This window comes from Alexandromys fortis, unplaced genomic scaffold (genome assembly GCF_014885135.2).
Source record: "Alexandromys fortis isolate MF-2015 unplaced genomic scaffold, M_Fortis_MF-2015_v1.1 scaffold_70, whole genome shotgun sequence".
Lineage (NCBI taxonomy): Eukaryota > Metazoa > Chordata > Mammalia > Rodentia > Cricetidae > Alexandromys > Alexandromys fortis.
In genome coordinates this window covers 766,096-786,734 of record NW_026067955.1, presented here as the reverse complement: position 1 = coordinate 786,734, position 20,639 = coordinate 766,096, and the positions used below count along the sequence as shown (strand labels likewise).

At 52.4% G+C, this 20,639-nt stretch overlaps 2 protein-coding genes across 5 annotated transcripts in view; one reads left to right on the top strand and one right to left on the bottom strand.

Annotated features, from left to right (window-relative positions):
- The first annotated feature begins 1,884 nt into the window (after positions 1-1,884).
- Clk3 (CDC like kinase 3) lies at positions 1,885-17,495 on the top strand. 3 transcript variants are annotated; one of them, XM_050152052.1, is made up of 13 exons: positions 1,885-2,006; positions 7,018-7,169; positions 7,813-8,029; positions 10,101-10,197; positions 10,473-10,539; positions 12,970-13,086; positions 13,713-13,879; positions 14,772-14,866; positions 14,962-15,091; positions 15,437-15,519; positions 15,988-16,067; positions 16,353-16,443; positions 17,082-17,495. In XM_050152052.1, exons 2-13 carry the CDS (start codon positions 7,018-7,020, stop codon positions 17,256-17,258), a joined length of 1,473 nt encoding a protein of 490 aa, XP_050008009.1. In that variant the 5' UTR covers positions 1,885-2,006; the 3' UTR covers positions 17,259-17,495. The 3 variants fall into 3 exon arrangements, with proteins under 3 accessions (XP_050008009.1, XP_050008008.1, XP_050008010.1); XM_050152051.1 differs by lacking the exon at positions 1,885-2,006 and adding an exon at positions 2,062-3,723; XM_050152053.1 differs by lacking the exon at positions 1,885-2,006 and adding an exon at positions 3,741-3,760.
- Positions 17,496-18,061: 566 nt separating this feature from the next.
- Edc3 (enhancer of mRNA decapping 3) overlaps positions 18,062-20,639 on the bottom strand; it is a 43,162-nt gene continuing 40,584 nt past the window's right edge. For both annotated transcript variants that reach the window (XM_050152061.1, XM_050152060.1), the window contains exon 7: positions 18,062-20,152. In XM_050152061.1, the coding sequence (XP_050008018.1) occupies positions 19,818-20,152 (335 nt within the window). In that variant the 3' untranslated portion in view covers positions 18,062-19,817. The remainder of the gene's footprint in view (positions 20,153-20,639) is intronic.

Sequence of the window (20,639 nt, the reverse complement as noted above, 5' to 3'; positions counted from 1 at the left end):
TCCTGGCTTGTGCTCACACTTCTGCTGAATTTGGACTTGGTCCAATGGGCCTCTGGACTGCTCAGAGGTGATTGGCCAGCTCAGTTTACAGCCGCCCCATTCTCTGGTAGCCCGACCTGAAGCTCCTTTGACTGCCTCCTGTCCCACTCTGGGACTTGTCTGAGCACCTGCCAGGAAGAGAGGAACCATGCTGTGCCTTGGATCCCAGGAGGCTGGTGCTTACCCGAGTCCTTTAGTGGGACTCAGTCGGTGGACACAGAATAGAGGACACAGTGACAGAAGTCCCAGGGGCATCTGGCAAGGCTGAGTATTGCTTCACAGACACCATGCAATAAGCCCTGCAGTTTTTGGAGATGGAGTAGTCCTGGCTCCTAAGCACTGGGCTGAGATGCAGAACTGGGGTCCATCCCATCCCTTACCCCTGGCCCAGGGTCCCTCAATGATTTGATTGACATTTCACATATACATCAGCCTCAATCCATCTAGTTTCTCAAGTCTAGGCTTCTCTGAGCTATGGGTGCTGACTTTGGGTAACCTTCCTCAACCAACAAGACCTGTTTGATCCTTATAAGAGCCAGTTTGGAGGGGAACTGAAGCTGAAAACAGGATGATGGATGTCGCAGATCATGCTGGCAGTCCTGGGAAGCCCAGCATTTGCTCTCATTTCTGTCTGACTCAGTAGCCCCCTTCCCCCAACTCTGCCGCTGCCCAGTGGTCTTCCTCCAAGTGTAGACTCTGGAAACTGTAGAGCTCAGGTGGACATTCCCAAGCTCCTACTTTATGATGTAAGGAGCCAGAAACCTTCACCCCTGTTCTGGTGGCTCTCTGGCTTCAGCCCCTGCCCTCCAAACCCACCACTTTGGTGAGGGGATTCGTGGACTAGCTCAGTGGTACTACCGTTTCTTACCACTGGCTTCTTCACCTATAAGGGATGGACCAAGTGCTCCTGAGATTTCATCCACTCATAGGATGGAGGAGGACTCTGTGGCCCTCCCATTCCCTGGCTCCAGGTCTGCCACTCCAGCTTTAGGAAGGGCCGAGATATCTCCATTTGAGCAGGTGTCCATGCCCCTCTCCTACCTCACCTTTCATGGCTCTGGCTTCAACACACCTTATACTCCTAGAACTTTGTCCCTCTCAGGTTGGTAGCACCCTCCAGCAGGGCCCTCCCCCTCTCAGCGGGTTGACTCCCTCCACTCCAGGCCCATTCCCACAACCCTTCTTGGTTGGCTTCCTACACCAGTACCACCCAAGGCCACTCTAAGACAGACCATGATTTCTGACCCCATGCCCTGGCACAGCACCCGCCTTTTTTGAACTGGCCCCGAGGGGGACTAGTCTTCCCGCAAGGCTGCCAATCGTCCTCTTTGAGAAGCAGGGTTTGCTGAACTGGTTTTAAGAGGCTCATGGTTTTCCAAGCCAGATTGTTGGGTGTGAGGGACCAAGGGAGGGTGACATCACAGCACAGAGAAGGGGAATCTGACCTCCCTCAGGATGCTTTTGAGGGAGGTGACCTCGGGGATGAAGCTCAAACGTGCATCCTTTCATCACAGGCAGGAGAAGCTGGATGTGGCGGAGGAGAATGCAAGGGCAGTCAGAGGAGGGAGAACAGGGGCCCAAGAGCCTAGGGAGTGGAAAAAGGTATCGAGAAACAAGAGGAGCTGTGGGGGTTGAGTAAAAGCAGAACAGGGACATCTCCTTGGTGCCCTAGAGTCATGCTGCAGACCAGGGACACGGAAAAGGCTTGATGGGCAAAGGGCACAGGCTGGGCAAAGTGTGGTACCGGCCCAGCAGATGAGCAGCCAGCCTCCTTTGGGGGTGGCCTGGAGAGATGACCTGTGTATTTATTTACACAGGGAGGAGCGAGTCAACCCAACTTCACTTCAGGACTAATTCTTTCCTTCTGTTAGGTGTGAGTTCTTTATGAAGAGAGACAAGAAAGCAGAGCTCTAATGGGAGACCCTCAAGGCTAAGTTGCAGAGACAGTTCCTGTTTATGCCAGTGAGGTGAGGGGCGCTTTCTAGAGCTGGGTAGAGGTGGGAGCTTCGGGCAGATCGCCTGGATTTTTCATGTTAGGAGGGCAGGCAGGAAGACTAAGATTCCCCCCTTCGTTCCTGTTGCCAGGGTAGAGCAGGGGACACGAGCTTTTTGAGGATGTCGGCTTTAAACTGGAGGATACTGGTTTCCCACAGCTGTGGAAACGTGGGTGGGTAATAATGGTGGGAGGCGATGACAGAAACCTGTGAACGTATGGTGTGAAATTGTCACTGTGGCCCTGGGTCTCTGGTGGAAACTGCATCTTCAGCCACCTGGGTTTTTCAGTATCTTTGGCTCCTGGGGCGGGACTCCAGGGCAGAAGCAGCTGAAACTGCTACTGAATGTCTGTGTCGCTGAAAGTTAACCATGGGGTCAAACTGAGGCTAAATTAGCAAATGTAATCACCCAGCTTTTTTTTATTCAGCCACTGTTTGCTTGGGTGGTGACTTGTCGGGCCACTACATCAGTCAGAGGCTGAGGTCTCTAGAGACAGTTGCAGTACGGGAGAGAGGTTCGGGGGAGACAGGGCCTGATGGGTGGGCGTGCATCTCATCCTGCACGAGGAGCTGGGCACATGGGAAACCCTGGCTGTCCTAGCTGAGTCAGCGAGATCCTGAAGGGAAAAGGCGCCCCGCCCTGGCCGGCCGCTCCAGCCTCGCGGGCCTCGCGTGGCGTGGGGTAATTAGGTACAGCACCCGCCCGCTTGGCTGCGCGACGCGCGGGGGCGGGGACGCCGTCAAAGCGAAGCCTTCCCAAAGGACCGCGACCTGTTGTTTTTACTGGAAAAATAGGACCTCATGATCCCGCCACGACAAAGCGTGGGTCAGTAGGTGGGAGGGGTCTGGTCTGAGTGGCCGCACGCCCGAGGTCGCAGCAAAAAGGCTGGCCGAGTGACTCGAGTGGTAGAGCCGAAGCGCCGCATGGCGCGGGGCTTTTGTGTGGCGCGGGTTTCCTAGCCCAGCAACCGTGCTGATTGGCAGCGAGACGCTCTGAGGTGCTCAAGTAAGGGAACGTCCTCTCCGTCAGACCCCGCAGCCGGGGACCGCGGGGATCTTCCCGGAGACTGTTCGGCAAGCTCCAGCGAGCTGGGGCGTGGCGCCAAGACTTTCAAAAAACCCGCACAAGCCAAGAGCAGAATGTGTCGTTTGCTTCTAGCGCGCAAGCGGAGTCGCGCCCGCCTTCCTCTGCCCGGGCGCAGCGACCGCTTTCGTCTCTAGCGCCCTCCCGGGCCCCGGGAGAACAATGCCGGTCCTCTCCGCGCGCAGGAAGAGGCTGGCGAGCACGGCCGGGCCGCGGCGGCGGAGTGGACCCAGCCTGGCAGTCCGGTGGGTTCCTCCTTTCGGTCCAGAGCCGGACTCCGGTCGCGGCCGCGCACCGATGCGGCCCCGGGGGCCTACGTGCACTACCGCACGACGAGGGGCGAGCCGCGGTCCGAGGCTGCTCCCGGGACCTCCCGGAAGACACCCCCACCGCTGCGGTCCCGACCCTAGAGGGGCAGGCCGATCCTCCAGAGCCTGCGAGTTGGGGGCTAGAGCGGCCAGGCCTCCGGGCCGGGTCGAGCCCGGGCCGCCGACGGCTGCGTCACGCGAGGGGGCGGTGCTGCCACGGGCGGAGGCCGGAGCCGGAAGCGGAAGAGGCGCTCGGAGTGGGGAGTGGGGCCTAGCCGCAGCCGGAGCCTGGGAGACGGTGAGTATGGGCCCGAGCCCGCGGCCGGGCGGCTTGGGTGAGTCGGTGGGGACGGGCAAGCTGGTACGGGCACCTCAGCTCCCGGTCGGGTCTCGGCGTGTACCCTTTTCCCTTTTCGGCCCACGTCAGGCCGCGGTCCCGACCTCTCACCCCTGACCCGCCGCTTCTCTCCCGGAGGGCGGTCACTGTAGACCCCTTTTCTGGATCCCGCGGTGTTGGAGGCGGAGCCCAGGCGGCCTCCGAGGCGACTGGGAGCATCCCCGTCGGGCCCCGCGCCGGCCCGCCGGCTGGATTCGCGTCCGACATAAGCTAACCTGGAAAGGCTTTCCCTGCCCCGGGCTCGAGGCTTAGCTCGCAGACCTCCGCCGCGAGCCGCCTGGAGTTTGATTCTGGCTCAGGCTGGCCTTCCCTCTGGTCGCCGGGTCTTCCCTTGGCGGTTACGGGGAACGGGGCTCTGAGGTCCCCGGGATCCGGGCGGAAGGAAGGGACTCGAGTGAGGGCCTCCGGCCCCCTCGGTGTTTTGTTATGATGGAACCGCTCCATCCCGGAGAGTGGGTCAGACCAAGCCGGGAGTACAAGTGTCCAGGCTGCTCCTCGGTCCGGCCGGGAGCCTCTATGCTTTAGTTCCGGGTGCGGGTGCCCTGATGCTTGGGTGGGAATTGCTTGAGTCTGGCCCCCGTCAAGGCGGAGTTGGCGGCCTTCCAGCTTCCCTCCTCCGTGCCCTTGAAAAGGAGGAGCGTTTTGCCCGGTGGCAGCCGCAGCTTGCGAGGTGGCAGGTTTGAGGTTGCAGTGGTGGGGCACTGCCAGCCAAAAATAACCATGGGTCGCTGGGGTGGCAGGAATCCGGGAGGGCAGCCGCTGACCTGGCTGGCTGTTCTTCTTGTCAGCCCGGTTCTCTAGCCAGGAACAGCAAATGAGAAGCCAGCAAGGCCTGTGCTCACAGAAAAGCTGGCATCCTTAGCTTGGTTTCATTGGTCACATTGCCTTTTTTTTCATTGTGCAGAGCCTCCCAATGCATAATTGTGGTGCTTAAGTTTAAAAAAAAAAAAAAAGCCTCTTTCCTGAGGTCTCAAGAAATCGGAGGGAATTTATGAGAAATGGGCCCAAGAGCCCTGGCTGGGATGACGTGGGACACCTGGTAGTTCCTATATTTCACCTGCCCGGGCTGAGTTGCAAGGGAGGTGATCTCCATTGCTACCCTATACGTTGTACTTTATGGCCGTCATGCTTGGCCTTCTTTGCCTGTCTGGGAGGTCTTATCTTCGTTTTCCAGGCATTGGAACTGAGCTCAAAAGTGACTCGTATAAATAAGGCCACAGGGCCAGTAAGTGGCAGCACTGGGATTGAGTTCAGGGTTTTCTGCCAAAACTTCCTACCAGCTCCCATGGAAAGGATTATAAATTGTGCCATTCATCATAACGCTGTTACCCGGAACCTTCTCAGACTGTCTTACTCCTTGAGGCCCAAACCTGTGCTAGGCTTTTGACTTCATAGGGCAGATATACTTAATTCTTACAGAACCTGCAAGAGATTATTGTTTCCTTCTTTCAAGAGGAGGCCGAAGCTCAGAGTGGTGTAATAACTTGCCTAAAGGCAAACAGTGGTAGTGGTGGTGGCATGGATTAGGTTGACATTGGACTCTGAAGCTGTGACTTTCCACCCAAGTAGACATATGGTCATAAAAATTTTCTAGGTCCCAGAAGGAAAACGTTGCCTGGTGTATATTAGACCACATTACCACATCCTCCAGATAGGTCTTTGTCTGCCTGATGAGGATGGGCAGGACCACACTTGCCTTGTGGGAAGATATGTGCCCTGGCCAGTAGGATGTCTTTTGGGTCAATTAGTGAGACATGAAATACTGCTTTCAGGACACAGGTTAAGCACTTGCCTTAAGGTAATTGGGGGGAAAATGAAAACAGAAACATTATTCAGACGATTGGGAAAATAACAAATCTACCGATTTTATGTAGTGTTTATCTCCAAGGATTTCTGGGTGGCCCAGACTTTTCAGATGGAGGGTTACTAGTGGAGAGATAGAAGGCAGTGCCTTTAAGTTCTCCAGCGGCCCCCAGAGGTTTAGATGAATTGGCCTCCCTGTCCTGCACATACACAAGTAGCTGTTTCAGTTTTGGATTATGCTGGTGAGATGAAGCAACCTTGATGGATTTGTTTAAAAGATGCTTGGCCAGGCAAGCCTATAACTGTGCAAGACTAGAGGTTGGGTGTGAGCAGTTGCCGGTTTGGGAAGCAAACAAGCAGTGTGGGCTCTTGTCTGGCCATCTGGTGGAGAAAATGTGAAGGGGCAGGATATGTGTGAAAAGGGTACCAGCCTCATGTAGCCATCTTCCTCAACTGGTTGCTGATCCAGCTTGGGAGTCTCCTCTATTGATATCAGTCCTCAGTAGCTAGGGATAGTGAATGGGAAGCCTGCTTCTGCTTCCAAGTGTAGACCTTCAGCCACCTCTTGGCATCTAACCAGCAGCACAGGAAACAGTAGGGGGAGCTAGGCGGGATGACAGTGATAGTGTTGGTTTAAGGTGAAGCATCTGGCACAGGTCTGAGGGCCACTAAAATGTGCCTCAGGCAAGCAGCTTAGATTCTCTGAGGAGTGTGGCATCTTCTGGGCTGAGACTGGATGGGCCAACAAGGGCTGGGCAGGTCCTCTGGGCCTGTACTCACTTGGCTAGACCCTGGTAGAGGTAGGGAATATTGATGAGATATTGTGTCTTTGCTCAAGAGTCAGTGTTCTCATTTCTACTGTGACTCGTCACTGACTTAAGAGTTTTCAACTTCTTTGAGTTGAATCCAGTTCAGTGCCTTAGCCAGGCAGCTTTCAGTTTCTGAAACCAGTACATTGGCTCCATGCCACCAGTTCTTTAGCTCCAGACTCCTGGTATATTTAGATATAGTAGGAAGAAATTGAGCAAAGAAGCTCTTCTTTCCCCCTGCCCTTGGAATCTCTGTGGCAGTTCTCAGCATCCCTCTAAGAGCTCTACTTCTGTATCTGGACCCTGCTCACCCAGCTCAAATGTTTAGGCCCCTAGGCCGTGCTGGGGAGGCACCTGTTTGTTTACTCACTGGCAAAGGAGGAGTCATCCTTTGTATGCTGTTCTGTCACTGTGACCTCAGAGTTCTTTACTTCATAAACTCCTGGGGGGGGGGGCGGGAAGGGCTGCCCCTAAATAGAACAATGGGCCTCTTCTTCAGGAGCACCTGGCTGCACCAGGCAGCCCTGTGACTGGAAGCAGTAAGCTGTGTGCTGAGCAGGGCTTTCTCTTTCTTGTGGCCTAGATGCATCACTGTAAGCGATACCGTTCCCCAGAGCCAGACCCATACCTGAGCTACCGCTGGAAGAGGAGGCGGTCTTACAGTCGGGAGCATGAAGGTAGACTACGATACCCATCCCGAAGGGAGCCTCCCCCAAGGAGATCACGGTCCAGAAGGTGAGTGGGAGCTGGGTTGGAGGAAGTTCTTCTTTCCTCAGCTAGATGAGCAGATGGTCCAGAGACTCTGGTGGCCTTAAGTTCCTTTAGGTGACTGCCTCTGCCCAGATGCCCATGGACCCTTGTCACGATCTCTGGGCTGCTTGCCTATCCTTATTTGTGTTTCCTGGCTTCAGTAGAAGCCACTTTCCTTGTCCTGTCTTTGTCACAAAATGATCCTCCTTCTCCTTCTGTATTTTCTAGGCCACCCAACTGTGAGCCTTCCTCAGTGGGAAGTAGAACATTGTCCTAGCCTTAGAAAGACTGCTCCTGAGTTCTATCTGAGTCCCCAGACCAAAGTAATAGTTGTACCAGACTAGTCAACTCTGTCACTGTTGGAGGCCCTTCCCTGTGCTCGCTTGCTATTTCTGCTTCTTCCTCCTGTGGCACTGGAAGGACACTGTTATTACCCAAGGCTCTGAGAGTAAGCTTGGTACCTTTGCTCCTTCTCCCTGCTCACTTCCCTCAGCATGGATGCTTCAGCTCTGACAGACTTTCCTTGAGAGTCTTTGCAGGGGCCTTGCAAAGAAAAGCCTCTTGCCTGCTGGCAGGAACCCAGCTGGTAGGGCCCTTCTTGACTCATGTCCCCACCCCCTCTTGGCAGCCATGACCGCCTACCCTACCAGCGGAGATACCGTGAGCACCGTGACAGCGATACATACCGGTGTGAGGAGAGGAGCCCATCCTTTGGAGAGGACTGCTATGGGTCTTCACGTTCTCGACATCGAAGACGGTCACGAGAGAGGGGGCCATACCGTACCCGCAAGCATGCCCACCACTGTCACAAACGTCGTACCAGGTCTTGTAGCAGCGCCTCCTCGGTGAGTGGTGGCCAGAGTGTGCTAACAGGGGCCTAAAGGCCTCATCTCTTTCTAGCCTTCTCTCAGGCTGGCTGGTCTGGGTGAGTACTGGCACCCCTGTGCATACACACCATTGTGTGTGCACATATATGTGTGCGTGTGCGTGTTTGGTACAGGGCTGAGCAAGGATGTTATGCCCTCCATCTTCTGGCCCCTTGCCAGTGGTAACTGTAGGGGCTCTGGCTCCGGCGCTGGCTGGTTTCCAGCCTGTCTGTGTCTACCCACTGTTCCAGACCTAGGCTACATGGTACACATGTCTGGGACACACTCCTCAGGAACTGTACTAAGATTGATGGTTTGGAGTTATACGGCCTGGTCTTTTTCATATCAGGTCTTGTCCCCTTCCAAACTTCCCCTCAACTTCCCACACTTAGCTAAGTACTTTGAGTGCGGACTTGACCACCTCTGCCGCCTTACCTCACAGCCCCCCTCTCCCAGAGTACTAGAGTCTCCATCACCCAATGAAAAAGGGACACTTTACCAGTCAGAATTTTTTGTTTTTTAACTTTTTAAATGCTGGGAGTCCAACCGAGAGCCAACACGTACTAGGCAAGTGCTCCACCACTGATGTATGTCACACCCTGGTTCCCACACTTCCTCTTTGTTTTTTGAAAATCTTGTTATGTATCTAGGTTGGCCTAAAACTCCTGATCCTTTTGCCTCTATTTCCTGAGTTTCTAGCCCTTTCTTTTTTTGATACGGATCTTGAATTTCTGTGTTGAGCCGTCTAAGCTGCTGGTCTGTAAGCGTATATCACTTTGCCCTGACAGTCAGTTCTCTTCTGCCTTGTTCCTTGATAGGTGAGGCACTTGTGATGAGGAGAGGCAGCCATTAGTGTGCTGGGGCACCTAGGCCTCACCTTGTTGCTGACCCCTTAAAAACAGAGGTTGGCCAGCATTCTAGGGTGGTGGGTTGAACAGACCAAGAGTCCACACTGTACTCCATCCCATGGAAAAGAAAAGTCACATGTGTGTTTCTGAGGTTATGTGCTGTCTTCTCTTCTCCCCATCTCTTCTCCCCATGCTGTCCTCCTGCTGGCCAAGAGGCCTCTGAATAGTAGTGGTGGGTTCAGTGGAGGTATCTTCTTTGCCCAGTCTCTGTGACTTGAGTGGCATGGGTTGAAGGTTGACTCTTGTAAGTGAATCCAGCATGGCCTGTGGCCTCACACAGTGCCACACGCTGCCACTGGATGGCAGTGTAAGTCTGTTGCTCTGCTTATTTAGGGTGCCCTCTGTTGTTGTGGGACGGGTCTGGCTTATGAGTGGCACAAGTCCTAAGGCCAGGCCAGGAGCTGGCTTGGGGCCTGAAGGTCGGCTGTCCTGGAGGATCTCAGCCAGGCTCATTTCCTGCTGGAGGCTGGTGGCAGGAGGACTGCTGGCAGAAGGCTGTTTCTGGTAGTTGCTTAAGTCTGGCCAAGGATGTCATGTGGGGGCAGGTGGTAGCTTGGTTTTACGTGGCAGCTGTTGAACATGTTGTGAGGCTGTGTGGGCGAACAGAGGCAGGCAAGGACAGGCTGAGCATGCTGCTGCTGCAGAAGCCAGGATAGCCCTCAGATCAGTCCTGAAGGTTGGACCCAGGTTGGGCCAGCCGCCTTTTTGCGCCGTCCACTCTCCCTGCGTCTTCAGCTCTGGCCAAAGTCATGGGAGGGTCAGGGCGGGGGAGACTCAGAAGAGGAGGGAGTCAGGGCTGTGGCTGTCCTTGGGGCCTGGCCCCTCTGTGTCAGAGGCTGGACATCTTTCTGAGCATTGTGGCACTCTTCTTAGAGATAATGTCCGAGTTTTCTTACATACCTGTAGCTGTTTTTGCTTTTCTGTTTTGAAGTCAGTTTGTGTCTTGACGTGTCCCTTGCAATATCCCTATCGTTATATATGCTGTGTGCCTTATGAAATGCTGGGATCTGGAAAATCCAACCAACCAACCCACCGGCTCCTCACCGTCTCCACCTCTGCCTTTGACTGACACCTCAATCTGTCAATCGGAACCGCCTACCATGCGATTGGTCGGATGGCGTTTCGGGGGGCGGTGCATGCAGAGAAGCCAACAGAGCAGTAAGCGCAGCAGCCGGAGTGTGGAAGATGACAAGGAGGGTCACCTGGTGTGCCGGATCGGCGATTGGCTCCAAGAGCGATGTACAGCCACCTTTCGTAAAACTTTACCTCTCTACTTTCTACCCCCCTTGTTAGATGAGACCTCTCCTGCGTGGAGGGGCCCTAGTGCGCGTGGCGCCTTAGTGGGGCCACCAGTAATTGCCTGAATGACACAGACACTAGCAACTTCTGTTTTTAAGAGTGTAGCAGTGAGCAAGAACCTTTGTTGTTTTTGAGGATTTGAATGCTGTGAACTTGCAGGAGCTGCCAGACTCCCGCCCTCCAGACTCTGATGCCCAGCTTCTTCTCTCTCACAGATGAGATCGTGGGGAACCTGGGTGAAGGAACCTTTGGCAAGGTGGTGGAGTGCTTGGACCATGCCAGGTGAGCATGCAGGGGCAGCATAGCCAGCTCTGGGTGTGAGCATGCTTGGAAGAGCTAGTTTGAGGCTCCTCAGAGTGTAGCTCTTTTTTGGGGGGCGGGGGTAACACCAGTGCCGATGTATGTGCTGGGCTTTACTAATCTCATGAAGTAAGGGAGAAATTCATGAGATTTGACAGGCATGTGACATCGCTTCCCAAGAACTTCTGATTAATAGGTGCCTCTGCCCTTTATGAGCTGTGGCATTGATAACCAGGCAGGGCCAAGGCCTGGCTTCTGTGGCGTGGCCTGGAACTGCATCCCATGAGCTTTTAGAGATTTTTAGTCAGGCTGCATCTCTTTTTTTTTTTTTTTTCTGGTTTCTTGGGTAGAGAAAAGGACAGCTATAAAAGGATCTGGGAACCGATAAGGAATTCAAAGGGAGTCAATACAGGGCCAGTGGAGGTGGAATTCAGTTCTTTCAACAGCTCTGGAATGAGTTATACCTGTGTTGTGTCGGGGTGGGGGGGTACACCTTGTTTCAGAAGTCTAAAGTAGTGGGCTCGCCTCCCTCTCTGTCAGAAGGATGAGAGTGCTGCTGGCCTGGCCTTATGCTGCCTTTGCTCCTGCCATGTCTGCCTGAGAGGTCCCAGGGCCAGATGAGAGACATGAAACTCTGGCCTTCACATCTAGCATCTGCTGCCCACCCTAGTGGGACAAAGGCCTTTTTTGTTTTTTTGAGACTGGGTTCCTCTGTAACTTTGGAGCCTGTCCTGGAACTAGCTCTTGTAGACTAGGTTGGCCCCAAACTCACAGAGATCCACCTGCCTCTGCCTCCCGAGTGCTGGGATTAAAGGCGTGTGCTACCACTGCCCGCTTGTGACTAGGGTCTTGACTAGTTCATGCTGACTTGGTCCAGATTATAGAGGCAGTGCCTGTCTGTGTCATTCTACTGAGGCCAAATCACTCCCTCCAGTCCTAGCGGTGAACACGTATTCCCTCATCATCTGCAAGACTAGAATTCTTGCTTTCTTCCCTGTAGCCGTAGGTGAGAGGCAGCCCTCTGGGAACCAGTTGTTCCTGCCTTACTAACCTCTAATTGCTTTAGTGCATTAGCTAAAGAGTGCTGGTGCTCTCATGTGAGCCATGCCAGCCACTGCTTCAGAGACGAAGCATTAACATCCTCTGTGGCGTCCCAAGTTAGACCTCAGTCTTTGATGGTCCTGGGCTGTTGATGGTTCTCCCACATTAAGTGGGCTTCTTAGAAAGGACCATTGAACCCAAAGTCAGCTGTGAGATGAAGTGCTAATGTGACTGAGAAGCTTTCCTCTGCTCCCAGTTTATATTCAAATGCTTGTTCATCCACCATGACCCCCAAGAATGAGTGTAGGAACATATACTCACTGTCTTGTGACCAGATGTAGACATGACTGATCCAAGAACTGTGATACAGGAAGACAGTTACCAATGTGTGGACTGTTCTTTGAAGCTGGGGGTGGGATATAAGCCTCTGAAGTCACTAAAGGACAGACATAAGGTCTTGGGAACCTTTAAAGAATTCAAAGGGAGTCAATGCAGGGCCAGTGGAGGTAGAATTCAGCTCTGCCAACCGTCCTGACAGACCATTGTGTGGGTGTGTGGCAGGGGGCAACTTGTTTCAGAAGTCTGAAGTAGTGGCCTCTCTTCAGCCTGCACTGCCCATGAAACCAGAAAAATGGATGAGGGCTAGCAGAGCAGGGAATTCTGAAGTTGTCTTTGCCTGTGGGTCTATGAACCTGTTCACAGCATCAATGCCATCCCTTGAAGCACCAGAGGGTATACCCTGCTGGGCCAGGGCCACCTCATCTTAGGTCTCCACTGGCACCTGAATACTAGCTCTCATTGACAAGTCTTGGCAACCCAGCTTGGCATGTTTCCTTGTCCGGTCACATTCTACAAATGGCCTGGTAGGGTGGGGTAGAGCATGAAGGGTAGAGCAACAACAGTGGAACTCTCATGGGACACCGAGTAACTTCCTGGCCCTCTGTAGCTGGTGGGAAATGCTGATGCAGTTAGTTAGTTGGGGGAAGGACCTGGATTAGAGTGTAGTGTAGGGAGTGGCCCAGGCTTCCAGTGAAGAAGTAGGGCCTACAGGAGGGAAGGTTATCAGATGAGCTTCCAGGGACTGGGGTTGGTCAGGATTGGCCTCAACTCTTCTGCCTAGATTCTCCCTGGGGAGCTAGAAGTTTCTCAGATCCTAAAGGTATACGTCAGCATGGAAACCAAGAGAGTTCATACAGATGCCAGGGGGTCTTGTATGGTGAGCAGAGGTCTGGTGTTGCTTTAACAGGTTGTACCTCAAGTATAAACACTGCCTCTGGTTTATGTAGTGGTATTGAGTTGCTGGGTTTCAGGAAAGGATAGCATGCTGGGCACTTGGCTGATGAGAGCCTTCATGTCTTTCCGGATCTATAGAGGGAAGTCACAGGTTGCCCTGAAGATCATCCGTAATGTGGGCAAATACCGGGAGGCTGCTCGTCTAGAAATTAATGTTCTCAAGAAAATCAAGGAGAAGGACAAAGAGAATAAGTTGTGAGTATCTACAAGGAGTAAGAGGGGATCACTCAGTGGGGTAGCATCCTCTAGTTCCAGCTGCCCAAACACCCAGGGATTTCTCAGTGTCTTACAGGAGCTCGGTACTGCTTTCTCAAAACACTCAGTAGGGGAGTGTGACAGGGTTCTTTCTGGAAAGAGCCCTTGGACTTCAGGATCTATCTAATCTGGCTTTGTGTTCTGAAGTCGTCCTAGCCCTGCATTTATGAGTTAGGGACTTCACAGGTTTGTGACGCTTGTTTGGACACTTACAGAACTTTTCTTTGGCAGATAGATACCAAGCACTTCACTGTGCTACACTCAGCAGAGGGCATGTACCTGCCCAGGCCCTCAAGAAGCTTAGTAGTACCCGGAGGCCTGTGTTGTACTGGTGTAATTCTATCTCCCCCTCGTAACTGGCAGGGCTGCTTACCATTCCAGCCACGGGTGAGCTAAGCCCAAAGTTAAAGTCCCTCCACACAGTAGGAAGTTCATTTCTTGCTCAGAGCCCATCTGTGTGATAGTAGATTGAGACACGTGCTCTGTTGCATCGTATCATGGTATGCAAAACAATGTTGAGTCAGGTGAGTCGGAGCTTGAACCCCACCTGTCCTTTTTTCCTCTAGCCTGTGTGTCCTGATGTCTGACTGGTTCAACTTCCATGGTCATATGTGCATCGCCTTTGAGCTCCTGGGCAAGAACACCTTTGAGTTCCTCAAGGAGAACAACTTCCAGCCTTACCCCCTACCACATGTCCGGCACATGGCCTACCAGCTCTGCCATGCCCTTAGATGTAAGTGCCCATTGGTGGTTGGAGCATGGAGTACTTTGTTCTCAAAACAAAGTCGCCTAGTGGTCTTGCCACCCTCTTTCCTCTAGCACACTGTTGATGGTTCTGCAAGGTCTCTTAAGCCTAGGGCCCCTGGCTGAAAGGTTCTTCTATCTTCAGATAGGAATCTCAGTGTGAGGCTAGAGGGACCACATGTGCCAGGCTCTTCCACAAGTGCTTAGGAAGAAAAGAGAAAGTGCTCTAGAAGTTGCCTAGCTACTGACCTTGCCTTCACCTTCATAGAAGAGGAAAAGGTAGAAAGTGGACCCGACAGGCTCCTGCTACCCAGAGACCTCTGTCACTCATCTATCCACCAACCCTGAAGAGCAGCTTTGCTGGAACCCAGTGCTCAGTGCACTGTAGGACTTAGGTAGATAGGCAGCTTGGAAAGTGACAAGGCCTAGAGCTAAGATACGCAGGCCTAAGGTGATGGGGAAAAGAACCAAGTAAGGGGCACGGTTCTGCAAAGGTCTAGACTGCCTTGTGAGCATCTTATAGGCCAAATGGGAACATTGAGGTTGAAAAGTAGAAAGTGACAGTGATTGGATGCAGAAGACTTTCCTTCTCCGGGATGGCTTCATAGGCATGCTTTCCAACAGTCACACTTTGGTGCAGTGAGCCATTATATAGCTAGTACTGAGGAGAGGACTCACTAATGTGGCGTCAGTGAGATGGTAAGGCTCTGCCTCTCTAGAGAGTGGTGAAGGGGTTTTCTGATGGAAAGCATTCCTTCCTTCCCTGTCTTCTGGATTATGAAGAGGCCTTACAGAACTGGGCTAGGGTTGTAAGTGAGCAGCTCTGGCCACAAGCTGGTGGGCAAGCCTAGGGTCTCAATCTATGCTTCTCTCTCTTCTAGTTCTACATGAGAACCAGCTGACCCACACAGACTTGAAGCCAGAGAACATCTTGTTTGTGAATTCTGAGTTTGAAACCCTCTACAATGAGCACAAGGTAGAGCACTGACTGGGTGGGCAAGAGTGTGGCCCTGCTCCAAGGTAGGTCACCTACCTGGGCAGACTGACCTAGCTGGCCTGCCTTGCATTCAGAGCTGCGAGGAGAAGTCAGTGAAGAACACCAGCATCCGAGTGGCAGACTTTGGCAGTGCCACATTTGACCATGAACATCACACCACCATTGTGGCTACCCGTCACTATCGCCCACCTGAGGTGATCCTTGGTGAGTGGCTTCATAGCCTGCAGTATTGTTTACACTGGGCAGTTGTCAGAATGAATATCTGGATGTGGTGGCACACATCTGTAATCCAAGTTTTTAGAAGGCAGAAAAGATCAGTTTAAACCAGCGTTGGCTACACAAGACCCTGTCTCAAAGCGAGGCATGTGGTAGACAGTACCAATCAATCTGCTGCCCGGACTGGACAATATCCAAGACACCAAGGTAGACTTGGTGTTAGTCAGAAACAGCCTTGTTAGTGGGGCTTGGGCAAGAGCTATGCCAGCTAGAATGGCAGCTTCCTGGGAATGTAGGGTGTGGAGTCTCACATCTTGCCATCTTGGCTTACAGAGCTGGGCTGGGCACAGCCCTGTGATGTCTGGAGTATTGGCTGTATTCTCTTCGAGTACTACCGTGGCTTTACCCTCTTCCAGGTATAGTACTGGGTTGGTGGGCTGTAGGGCACATGGTCAAGAAGCTGTGTGGTTAAGGAATTGATACCTTCCATTCCATCCCTACCAGTACATGTGAATCTAGACTCTTAAGGGTTATAGTTGCTCAGGGCAAGGAATCAGTTAAGAGTCTAAAGCAGGTAGGGAGGATTTCATCCAGGAAAAGACTGGGTACAAACAGATTCTGTCTGGGCAAGAACTTATCATAGCAATCCTGTGGTATGAAGAACCAACCTGGTGTGCAATCAGCCAGCCAGGTCCACCTATGGGGCCGAAAAACATGAGTCCAGCCCTGGTTCTAGGCCTGTGGGATGCCACCAGGTTGTGTTGAGACAGTTTTCCTCTCCTGAAGTGGGGAGCTTTTAGCCCGTCTTTTCTCACCCTTTACTCTTCCAAAATGGGCAGAAGTTGGACTTAATTCTTACTTGTTCTATCCCTGATCTTCTGCAGACTCATGAAAACAGAGAACACTTGGTTATGATGGAGAAGATCCTAGGGCCCATCCCATCACACATGATCCATCGTACCAGGTAAGAAGTCTCCATGGCTCTGGGTCAGCTGGGTACCAGAGACACAGCCTTTGCCAAGTATTCCTGTGGTTCTCCCAGCTCCTCATAACCTTTAGTGTATGTTCCTCAAACCTGTCTGGTAAAAGCTGTTGCCCCTACTAACCTTTGCAGGGTCAGGCTAACACCTATTTTCTGTCCCTGTTGCTACCTGAAGACTGCCAGGAACCACTTTTTCCCCACCTCCCACCTAAGTCCAGACCTGAGGGCTTCCACTCCTTGATTGCCTTTTTTCCCTTGTCTTTCTAGGAAGCAGAAATATTTCTACAAAGGGGGCCTGGTTTGGGATGAGAACAGCTCTGATGGGCGGTATGTGAAGGAGAACTGCAAACCTCTGAAGGTCAGTTTCTGGCTCCCCTAGCTCAGCTCACTCAAGGAGACCCCAAGCATTGGGCAGACGAGCAGTAGAGACAGGATGGGCAGCCAACAGCTGCCTGATCATATCAGTTCTCTGTGAGGCAGCACCCAAGACTACTGGCTACTTGCAGCAAGGCTTTCTGCAATTTGCCCGAGGCGCCCTTAACCTTGCCCCTTTCCATAGGGCGCTGAGAATGTAATGGGGAACATACCAGAAGAGCCAACTGTCAGACTGCTGCTTCCTGTCCCCTTCTCTTCTCTGAATTTTGGGAAGAACTAGGCAGGACTAAGGCAAGAGGGAGGGAAAACCTAGATGTGGCCAGGACTGTCAACTGTTATTTGGTACCTGGCCAAGTGCATTTTCCAGAGGTGATTTCTACCTATCCATTAGAACTTTGCATGTGGGGTAGAAGCACCAATCCAGCAAGATCTCACCCGGTAGCCTAAGTTCTGAGCTAAGTTCTGAGCATGAAAGGAAAGGAGTTGTTCTGTCCTGGAGGGCAGAAAAGGAGGCATAGCTGCCTCCTTGACCCTTCCTAGCAAGGTATCCCAGAGGCAAGAGGACTGCGTGGCTTCCCACAACCCTGCTATCACACTGAGGCACCTTGTGTCCTTGAGCAGAGTTACATGCTCCAGGACTCCCTGGAGCATGTGCAGCTGTTTGACCTGATGAGGAGGATGTTAGAATTCGACCCTGCTCAGCGCATCACACTGGCAGAAGCCTTGTTGCATCCCTTCTTTGCTGGCCTGACCCCTGAGGAGCGGTCCTTCCACAGCAGCCGTAACCCCAGCAGATGACAAGTGCAGGCCAGCATACGAAGAGTTGGAGAGCTGGACTGGGCTCCTGGCCCCTTTTCTCCAGCTTCTCCCACTGGCCTCCGAGCCAGGGCCACCGATGAACAGTGCAATGTGAAGGAAGGCAAGGAGCCTGCAAGGGACGGGGGGATGTGGTGCCCAGCTGCCAGAAAGCACAGATTGGACCCAAGCTATTTATATGTTGTAAAGTTATAATAAAGTGTTTCTTACTGTTTGTAACCCCCTGGTACCAGTGTGTCCATCTCCAGGCTCCTTGCCTTCTCCCTTCTCTGACTGACTTATTAATAAAGTCTTTCTTAGCAGCTCAGCTTGTGGAAAGCTAAGTGTGGGTTGGGCCAGACACAGAAAGGCAAGCCAATGAGTAAGCTGGAACATCTTCTAGGGCAGCAGTTCTCAACCTTGGGGCTCAACAACTCTTTCACAAAGGTCACCTAAGGCCATCAGGAAACACAGATATTTCCATTATGATTCACCAATAGCAAACTGTTATGAAGTAGTAACTAAAATAATTTTATGGCTGGGGCTCATCGATATGAGGAACCCCATATTAAAGGGTTAACATTTGAAAGGTTGAGAGCCACTGCTCTAGGGTTTTAAGTAGAGCACTTTTGGCAGCAGGATGGCAATGAGGCGGCAGACTTGCCAGACCTAGAAGGCTCTTGCATCTTTCAGTCTCAAGGGTAGACATAGCACACTATAGCTAGCCTGTACATGCCCAGCAATCACGGTGATCAGGGTAGGCTCCTAAGATTTGGGGAAGCAGCACTTCACACTCTACAAAGCAGTTGAGATAGCACAGAACTCTCTTTATTGTAGTGCTGGCTTTGGGTTTCCCAAGAGCTGCATGAGTTACTAACAGATATGATGACTTGACTGAAACCAGCCACTGGGCAGGGACTTCCAAAGAGTTGCAGATAGGAGTAAAACAGTTTCAGTAACTCAAGTGGGGGTTCAGGCCAAGGGCAGGGAAAAGAGGGAGAGGCTTCTCAAAGTCTTACCACCTCCAGGGTCACCATAACTACCTGATGCTAGCCATCTTCACATACTTTGTACGTGTCTAGTAACCTGTAGTGGCTGCCTGCTGTCCCAACTGTAACCCTGCATTCAGAGAAGAGGCCTAGCTTGAAAGTTACAAAGTCTTTCTTGAAGTGTGCAGCTGAGGCTCCCAGTCCTTTCCTGCTGCTGGAAATAACTTGAGAGAAAAGATGGAGGGAAAGGAAAGGCTATTCTTATCTTGGAGCCAAGTTCCTACAAAAAAAAAGAGATAGCCTGAAATCTACAATATCAGGGTAGTAAGCCCATCTGCATGTCTGCCTTTGCCCACCAGTGATGGGCACAACAAAAAGAACCATGGAAGGGGAGAGCTTCAAAATACAAGTCCTTTGTAAAGGTCCCTGCTAAGGCTCCAGGCATGGTCCTATCCTACTAGCCTATAGGGCCCAAATCCAGGAAGATCCCGAGGATAATGCCCTAGGATCTGAGCAATGTGATGTTCCCATGGCTGAGCCCCATCAGCAAGGTCATCCAGAACTGGGCTCATTTTTGGCCATGTTTGAGAAAGACCTCTAGTCCCAAGTCTGCACACAGGGGAGGGCAACTATAAAGGATTAAAGCCCAGACATAAGAGTGAAGCCATGGCATGGGGGGGGGGGGCATTTCCAGAGGCAGGCAGAAGGGGAATCAAGGAATACTATTTATGGGTAAGGAGGAGATAGGAAGTGATGACAGCCTAGAACAGAAGCACCAAGGAGCCTCCTCTGGCTCAGCACCAAACTCCCCAGGGTTTCCCCAGTACTGAAAAGCTGCATCCTGAACATCTGGCTCCCAACTAGAAGGTGTGGGCACTGTAGCCTGACAGGCACAAACCCTCTGTTAAAGATGACAGCAAAGCAGCCAGCCTAGAATCTCATCACAGTCACCATCCCGATACACTCCCCAGGAAAAGTTCCAACATAAAACTGGAATATTTCTGGAGGGTCCAAAGCTTCTAAAAAAAACTTGGGTGGCACTGGGGGAAGGCAGAGACAGCACTCTCAGGACCTAGGAGATCACAGGTCTGCCTTCTGGATAGCTGCCTGATAGCAGCCTAATCTACATGATTAGAGTAAGGGTGAGCTGGCTGGCTGCAGGGCCAGAGGACGCATGGGAAAGAGAAAGCCTTCTGAAATGAGGTGGGTGAGGCTCCAATAGGCCCTGGTCAACCCCACAAGGTGCCAGCCCATGCCCAGTGGCTGTAAACCTGAAACAGTCTTAGAGCTGCCTATGTCTGTAAACAAAGCCCCACTCGAATGGAGGCATGGTAGGATAGAAAAGATGCCTGGAGCCACTAGTCTGTCCCTGACATGCATGCCAGTGGGAAAGGCTTCCCCGATTAAGGGGAGGTAGCAGGCAAGTTTTAAGTATGTTTGTGTTCTTTCATATAAGAAACAAACCCAAAAAGAGAATCTATAAGGTCCACAAAGCTTCACATCCTTAAGGCGTCCGTTGTTGGGTTTGGCGGCAGAAGTGCAGGGGAATATAGGATCCAGCTGCCAAGAGCCTCTATGCAGAGTGCAGGGGAATGACAAACTTGCAGCCAAAGGGTGAATGGTAGTTGATGCCAACCTCCTGGAAGACCTGCTGGGGAATGCCAATGTCACACAAATAGACTCGGCCTGCGTGCTCCCCCAGTGGCAGAGGCAGGCCCAGTGCCAGGGACCATTTGGCATCAATGCCCTGTTCCACTTCATGCACCGGAGGGTCTATGCTGAGCACTGGTGCCCGGTTCTGGTTGGCCCAGGCCACAGCTGCCTTGTACCAGGGCTGATCCCGCAGGAAGGCGTTCTCTGGGCAATCCAGGCAGTTGATAACCAGGTCCACAGGGCTAGTAGGGAGATCTGTAGATGGAAAGAATGCAACTGAACATTCCTGGAGCAGACAGCAGGCAGGACCAGGGTTTATGGCTCCATGAGATCTGGTGTTTGAGGTGGCACCAACTCTAATATTAGCCTCTCCAAAGGCCAGCCTACTCAAGAGCATGAGGCCCTCACCACCTCTGCCTTGCAGATAGGGCTTTCTATCTGACTAACCCTGCAGACGCTACAAGTTCAGAGATGCTCTCTGGTCCATTGTCTGTCTAGTTGGCAGTAGGTGTTTATACGCAAAAGGCTGGTCTGTGCATCCTACTCCAGCCAGCCTGCCCTTCTCTGGGAATTCCTTATACAAATGGATCCTCTACTCAGCCCTAACTTAGTAACAGGGAAAAATGATCTCTGTTCTCCCAGCACTTAAAAAAAAGGGCTTCTCTGTCAGCCAGTAAGATGGCTCAGTGCTTGGTGAAAGCACTTGCAGTCAAGCCCCATGACTTGAGTTTGCCCCCACCTC

Bases quoted from the DNA above. Each gene is read 5' to 3' on its own strand.
- Clk3 (XM_050152051.1), top strand. From the start codon at position 3,280: ATGCCGGTCCTCTCCGCGCGCAGGAAGAGGCTGGCGAGCACGGCCGGG. The intron at 14,867-14,961 runs GTAGAGCACTGA...CCTTGCATTCAG, and splicing joins CCCTCTACAATGAGCACAAG to AGCTGCGAGGAGAAGTCAGT. The intron at 15,520-15,987 runs GTATAGTACTGG...GATCTTCTGCAG, and splicing joins GTGGCTTTACCCTCTTCCAG to ACTCATGAAAACAGAGAACA.